Raw genomic sequence first — 7,015 nt, 5'->3', positions numbered from 1 at the left:
TCCCCCTCTGGCTTCTTCTTACTCCCTCCCTCCCTCCCTCCCTATCTCTAGCCATTAAAAAAAAAAAAAAAAAAAAGCTGCCAATCTGGCTGAGAGAAGACATAATTGCCATTATAACTGCGGTGGCCCTGCACATCACACAGTGTACTGATTGTTCTGCAGAGGAGGAGGGGGCTAACACTGTCTGCTCTGTGCAGACACCACACAATATTATTATAGCGTGACTACAGCTCATCCACACACACACACACACACACACACACACACACACACACACACACACACACACACACACACACACACACACACACACACACACACACACACACACACACACACACACACACACACACTTACTTTTCAGCCCTCTCAGTATCTGTGTAATCTTTCCATTTAGCACAAAGCAAACATAAGTCTCTATAGTGCTGGGAATCCATACATCATTGCCTTTTTAAAGAAATCTGTCAAGCCCTGAGTCAACACAGTGCCACCGCCAATAGGAAATGTTAGACGGACTGAATGGAAAAGCCGTTTGTACCAAGACAGAAACGCCCAAATCGTGTGTGTGTGTGTGTGTGTGTGTGTGTGTGTGTGTGTGTGTGTGTGTGTGTGAGACACATGGGGCTGAGGTTTTGGGAAAGTTGACCTTATCCCAGTTCCAGTTCCAATTCCACTTCTCCGTTTCCAAAAATGAAAAGGTCACCATTCCCACAAAAAAAAAAAAAAGACAGTGACGCTTTTAACAACTTCATGAAAAATGTGAATATATTACAAACACATTTCACACAAAAACTACCAACATTTCCATTGCAAATCCTGCAAAAAAATAACTGTGTTGAAACTGTAACAGTGACTGTGTGTAACGGATATGGGAGCAGCGATTAGCCAGAGGAAATATCCACTCCCACAATAGCTGCCTGATGTATTGTGATGGGAAATGGCTTCATCGTTATACTACATTATGCATTTTCATTCTGCTGAAGAAAGCAGAGAGGGAAGAGGAGCTGAGAGTCACTGACGGCACACGCAGCAGTTGTGATGCTCTTACTCTTCTAATAGTTTGCCGCCTCACATGCAACTAAAAACACCGCCTTTAATAAACATGAGCTAATACACATGTAGTTGAATTTACTCACTTCCCAGGTCACCAAAAACTGAACATTATAAACTTTGTAAAAGGATTTATGGCGGAGACAAGCGTAACAAACTGCAACACTTTCTGCAGCTTGCATCCTCCAAATGCAACTGAGGAGCTGCGAACTTCATTAGATACTCAAAATATAATATTTCATGATAGATGATCATTTATGTCTTGTGTGCTCTGTGATGCGTTTCTTTAAATGTCCTTTTATACGACAGAGATCACAAACACAGTCATGTGAAATGAATAGTCACATGCTGGACCCCTTGTGGCTCTCTCACACAGACCTCCTGCACAAAAGACCGTCTGTAATAGGGAGACATTATTAATTTATGATTTATTAAGATATTCAGACAGCTTCCATCCTGTGAGAATATGACAAAAAAAAACTGGGAAGGAATATACAAGTGATGTGATGGTGTGCCATGCCCCAGCTCATCTGAAATAAATCACAGCTTTTAAATAAAATTGCTTGAGGAGTGTATTACTATTCTCTCTCTCACACTTACTCACTCACACACACACACACACACACACACACACACGGCTAAACGTGATACATTCTAGTCTCTTTGGTACATGCAACAGCATGCTACTATCTCAGCTATCTGTATAGAGAGACAAATAAATATTATTATGGAAAGCGCTGCGACAGGGAACCCTCACCACTTGCCCAAATCTTAATCACATATTTTCAACAGAACTGTTTAGAAGGTCTAACTTATATATATTTGCTATCAGTCCAACGAGGGAAGAGACAGAGGAGCAAAGCTGACAGAGCAGTTAATCTGTCTTCTCGCCGGCAGTCAGCTTGTCGGCGTGGAGAGCGAAGGTCTGGGCCACAATCAGAGGGAAGACTAAAGAGGCTTCTGCATACACCTGGGAACAAAGAGCGGAGCAGTTCTCTGTCACGTTACGTTTGTGGTGTGTTACACACTTGTTACACTAAACCGATTCCAGTCCCGGCTTTCCACATTTCCGTTTTGGTGCTTTGACGTCACGCTAAGCACTTGGATCAAACACTGTGCAAACACTGCCACCTTGAGGCCAAACGTGTTAGAAACATCCTTCTTCTTCTTCTTCTTCCCTGCTTCAAGGGTCCATCCAGCAAACTATTGCTCAGTTTATTTGTCTGGTAATCACTTCTGATGCGCTAGAACATGATTTCCAACCCCATAAAATGTATTCAAATAAAAGCCGTTTCTCTGCTGTAGGTTTGTATCTGAATGGAGGTAAAAGCCACTCGTCATAGATAGTCATCATAGACGCTGTGCCTATTTGTAAAGTGTGATATATGACCAGTTACTGACACATTTCTGGATTAAATCTGTTGTTTAGTAGAGTACGTTTTCAAATCAGTCACACTGGCATAATACTGTCAAGCGTCACTGTATGTTTGATGAGATAAGATGCGATTTTTCAACTAAAACATCAACAGTAAGTGTTTGTTGTCAGTCTGTTTAGGAGCAAATATAAATCTGAAAACAGTTTAGTTGCAGTATCAAGGTGCAAATAGGAAATATATTAAATTAAGTGGAGCAGAAGAAGAGAAGACGTCTCAAAATATGATATAAAATTGTAATAAATGGAACATTATGTTGGTCTGACGACGGCTAATACTCATGTTGTAAATATCGGTACCTTCACAGGTTTGGCATCCATTTTAATCTTGCCCCAGGATACGGCCTCGTCAGGTCTGGCCCCAGAGTCAGAGCCATCAAACTCCTGACCCGTGTTCACAAAAACCGCATGGTCGGCTCCGTTCCTCTGCAGGGAGACAGAGGAGAGCCAGTGGGTGAGGAGGGGGAACTGGTTTTGAGGAGGTTTGCTTTGCTTTGCTGCCTCATATATTTTGACAGTAGACAACAATATTTTTCTCAACTTTATCATAGTTTGGCACAATTTCACACAAAATGACCACGTATTCAGATACTTTAGCTGAGTAAAAGTAGCAATACTGCTATAAAAGTTAAAGTCCTGCATTGAAAAAGTCACTTAAAAATGGGGTTATATTATCAAAGTAAAAGTTCTCATTAAAAACAAACCTAGTTGGTTATTGTTGGACGAGGAACTCACTTTAACTTTTTTTTCTAACAATGAAACTTATTGTAAAAGCTCATGATATTATTTGCATGTGAAATGTGGAAAGTATTCATAATTATTATTATTATTTATTAAAAATAGGAAATACTACAGTATTTCCATCTGAATTGTAGTGGAATGGAAGTATGAAGGAGCATTAAATGGAAATACTAAAATAAAGTTGCTGAGAGCAAACTCAATGTCTTTGCAGAATGCTATATAAAGCTGATGTCACGATGAGAAAGTCAAAAATAGAGATCTGGTAGTTACCATAAGGTTAGCGTTGCATATGTGGTGTTTGACCAGCCCGGCTCCCAGGATGATCATCCCCGTCCTTTTGGCAAACACCGCCTGGCTGTTAATCCTGCGAATATCTGAAATAAAAAGTCCACATTCATGAAATGACCGACGGCCATCACTGAGACAGATGTGGTGATCCACTGAGACAGATGTGGTGATCCACTGAGACAGATGTGATGATCCTGTTCTGTAGCCGCGATGTTGCTTTTACCTTCCACTATGTCCAACACCAGGCCCGGGTTCTTATAAGAGTGGAAGTAGAGCATGTCACCCAGAGAGCCGTCCGTCAGAGCAGGACTGAACACTGGAATGTTATTCTGAAACAGATAATAATAATAATAATAATAATAATAATAATAATAACACAGCACATTGATGACTGACGTATAGACAAAAACACACTGTACGTACAAACTAAGCAGAGTCCAATTAACAATTGAATTTTGTGTCATGACTTTTGGGGTCCCTTATGATAAAACACATTACCAATGTGAACCAATGTGAACCAGGACTCACCTTGTAGGCCCAGTAGTAGACAGAGTCAGGATTATTGATCTCCTTGCCGAGCCGATGGATCATTTTGGAGGGAGTCCAACGGGTGCCCTGAAATAAGAAAAGTCAAATATTACATGATGTAGACAATATTATAAAAGTAGGGTTTGCAACATCCTGACTGCACAACTTTGTGGAACACATGTTTGATGTGAGGACGTCAGACAAACAATAAGCAATGCTCCTAATGCTCAGGATGGGTTACATGCAAATTTAATCATGTAAGCAATTAGTTGACAAAACCGTACACGTGTTAGACGTCTAAGAACTTCTTTGGTCGAGGACGGCCCTACTCACACGAGAGACTCACCTCTGTCTTCTGCTCCAACAACATCTGGTCCAGGATGGGCATCAGCCAGTCTTCAAACTTACAGTAGTTGTCATTGGGCACCAACAGATTCCCGATCCTACATCCAGCCAGGACACAGAGGAGGAGGGAGAGAGGAAGGGGATCAACAATTGGACGTAAATAAACAAGTTAGGGAATCTGACACATAAGCTGGGACTTCTAAAGAGGAGTACCTGGCTGACAAAACCCTGCAAAAGCAAGCTGGCTTGCATACCGCAAAAAGCGCGACTGGATGCAGTCGGACATCCGGGTATTTTTCTGGCATACTAAATAGTACGGTAGTATGGGTGTGTTTACATCAATCGCGATTGGTGCTCAAACACAGTCACAGTTGATGGACGTTTTCCTGATATCAAATCTTCATTGTTAGGATAACAGCCACAGTATCGGACCAGAGAATTCACTATGTTTCTGTTTACATTGCTCCTGATGCAAATTCAAATAATGCAGGATTGACCACTGTTTTTGTTTCCTTATGTCGTGTTTTTCTTGGGTTTCATCAATGGACTACAACCCATGTTACAAAATGACAATACCCTTGAACAGCATCACTCCGAGGATGTGATTGAATCAGTAGCTGCCAACCTGTTGATGCCCCTCATGCGGAGCTCCTTGCCAGGCAGGCTGAATTCTCCCAAGTATGTGTGAGCCAGACACTTGATGAAATCCTCCTCTATGCCTCCAGCTGTGGTCACAACCACGTCCACCTAGGACAGAGTGACAAGACAGATTCGGATACACTGGCCTCCCCGTTGAAGCGGTCGATTGTTTTTAGACGTTACCGGCGATGTAACTATATTCACTTTATACATTTGTACCATTTTGTGCTCCACCAGGTAGCGGATGCTCTCTCTGACTCCGGAGCTAATGAGGTTTGAGGTGTAACCCAAGAAGATGGTGCAGCCCGACTGGCTGCGGTGTTCATCCGACTCTTTACCCTCAGTCCCTTCACCCTCCTCCACCGGCTCAAGACGCTTCTCTATCTGTGGGCGTGGAGGCATTAGACAACAATGGTCAACACTATAAATGATCAGTCAGACTGATCACGGGCTACTGAATATGTGTCATTTATACTGTATCATCAGGGTCTACAACATATACTATACATACAGATCGATTTTGTTTCATGGGCCCAGGTTTTAAGATATTCATCTCTGAGATGTTCTGCCTCCATCCCCCAAACAATCAAGGTGAATTTTTTGTGAGATAACCTTTTGCTACCCAGCAATTCCTCTTACCATGAGGTTGATCTCCTCAATGGCCAAACCCAAGCTGCTGGCCTGGAAGCCCGTGGTGATGTAGGACTTCAGCACTGCCTGGAGATCAACCCCCTGGTTGAAGTCGTAGCCTTTGATCTTCGGCATGTCCTCTGGGAGGTCGCAGCTTGGCTTCAGGACGGCCTCCAAGGCAACAGACGGCACACGGTCTGCCATCTTTACTGCAAAAAGTAAAAAAATAATCATGTTAGTGATGCGCTTATCATCATGAACTGAGCCCCGGTTGAGCTTCCAAGCTGCTGAGCGACATGGATCAGATGTATGAACAGCTGGAAAAAGGACATTATAAATAAAACTTATTAATATCTTATAAACACAACATCATTAAAGATTTTCACAACACATTTCTAAGTACAGCTCTCTGGGTGAGGAGCTTTAGCCAATGGTACTCATCAATAAAGGATTTAGAGAAAGCATTCAGTGTGTTAATGGGTCAAACTAAATCCAGTTTAAGGCTTATGTTTCTGCCTTAAGAAAAGTATTCACTTCAAGTGTTCTTTGTGCAATAGATTTTGCTTGAAATTAATAACAGACATTAACCAACAATGGCCAAGTGGAAACACATTATCCGATTATTTTTTGGGGCATATTTATCAAAAACTGAAATCCTCATTGAACCCTTCATTCAGGCTATGTGCTATGGTGTTAGCTAGCAGACAAGCTAACTGTGAGCTGGTTTTGTCGTATCAGCTGATTTCAGTCGTGAATTAAAACATTTATTGAGATGAAAAATAATACTTATTCTTGAAGGGACGTCTGTTGATGATGAGGATGGCTGTGTAGCAGTCGGCTGTCACCGGTCTCAACGAGGACGGCAACTTGCATTACTGTAAACAACGCATGGCTCGTCTCCGCCTGCGAAACACAAGTTCTCACTACGGAAAGTGCGAAGGGACAAACACGACCAACCGGTATTTCTGTGCACATGGAGTCAATCCTACACACATACATTAGTTTTTAATTATACTCATAAACAGTTTGTCTTATCTTAAATAATTGTATGTATTTAATTTAGTTGATTCTTAAACATTTAAATTAGCATTTGTTAATCAGGGAAATAAGTACTTAAATTGTACCGTTTAACTTGAATAAAACCTTTTATCAAAGTGTGAATAAAGCTATTGACTTACTCAAGTTAATGTGCTTCTATTAAAATATATATGACTTAGTTTGTACTATTTATATGGAATAGATTATTGTACTTACCATATCAATTATATAGTATACAAAATGACTTATTGTGAGGAATGGTTTCAGTCACACCTTTACTTTATTGTACGCGGCTTTATTGAGCTGGACAAAGATGGTCTAAAA

General features: G+C 41.3%; 1 protein-coding gene across 1 annotated transcript; it reads right to left on the bottom strand.

The window, feature by feature from the left end:
- Positions 1–747: 747 nt before the first annotated feature.
- On the bottom strand, positions 748–6,569 carry dhps (deoxyhypusine synthase). Its single transcript, XM_068718486.1, has 10 exons — positions 6,440–6,569; positions 5,663–5,862; positions 5,243–5,407; positions 5,010–5,131; positions 4,386–4,482; positions 4,040–4,126; positions 3,735–3,840; positions 3,494–3,597; positions 2,783–2,908; positions 748–2,020 (listed from the first exon to the last, which is right to left on the bottom strand). Exons 2-10 carry the CDS (start codon positions 5,855–5,857, stop codon positions 1,925–1,927), a joined length of 1,098 nt encoding a protein of 365 aa, XP_068574587.1. The 5' UTR covers positions 5,858–5,862; positions 6,440–6,569; the 3' UTR covers positions 748–1,924.
- Between the last annotated feature and the right edge of the window lie 446 nt (positions 6,570–7,015).

The sequence above is a fragment of the Cebidichthys violaceus genome, unplaced genomic scaffold (genome assembly GCF_023349555.1).
Source record: "Cebidichthys violaceus isolate CVI_PGR_0920_01 unplaced genomic scaffold, fCebVio1.0.p SCAF_23, whole genome shotgun sequence".
NCBI classification, from domain to species: Eukaryota; Metazoa; Chordata; class Actinopteri; order Perciformes; family Stichaeidae; genus Cebidichthys; species Cebidichthys violaceus.
Note: the sequence above shows the minus strand (reverse complement) of the source record. Positions and strands in the feature narration are given on the sequence as shown.

What these genes read in the sequence shown, in the direction of transcription:
- dhps (XM_068718486.1), bottom strand. Translation starts at nt 5,857, where the DNA reads ATGGCAGACCGTGTGCCGTCTGTTGCCTTGGAGGCCGTCCTGAAGCCA. An exon ending in TTGAGGAGATCAACCTCATG is followed by an intron (nt 5,408 to 5,662) that starts GTAAGAGGAATT and finishes CCACGCCCACAG; the next exon opens with ATAGAGAAGCGTCTTGAGCC. An exon ending in TCTACTACTGGGCCTACAAG is followed by an intron (nt 3,841 to 4,039) that starts GTGAGTCCTGGT and finishes TATCTGTTTCAG; the next exon opens with AATAACATTCCAGTGTTCAG.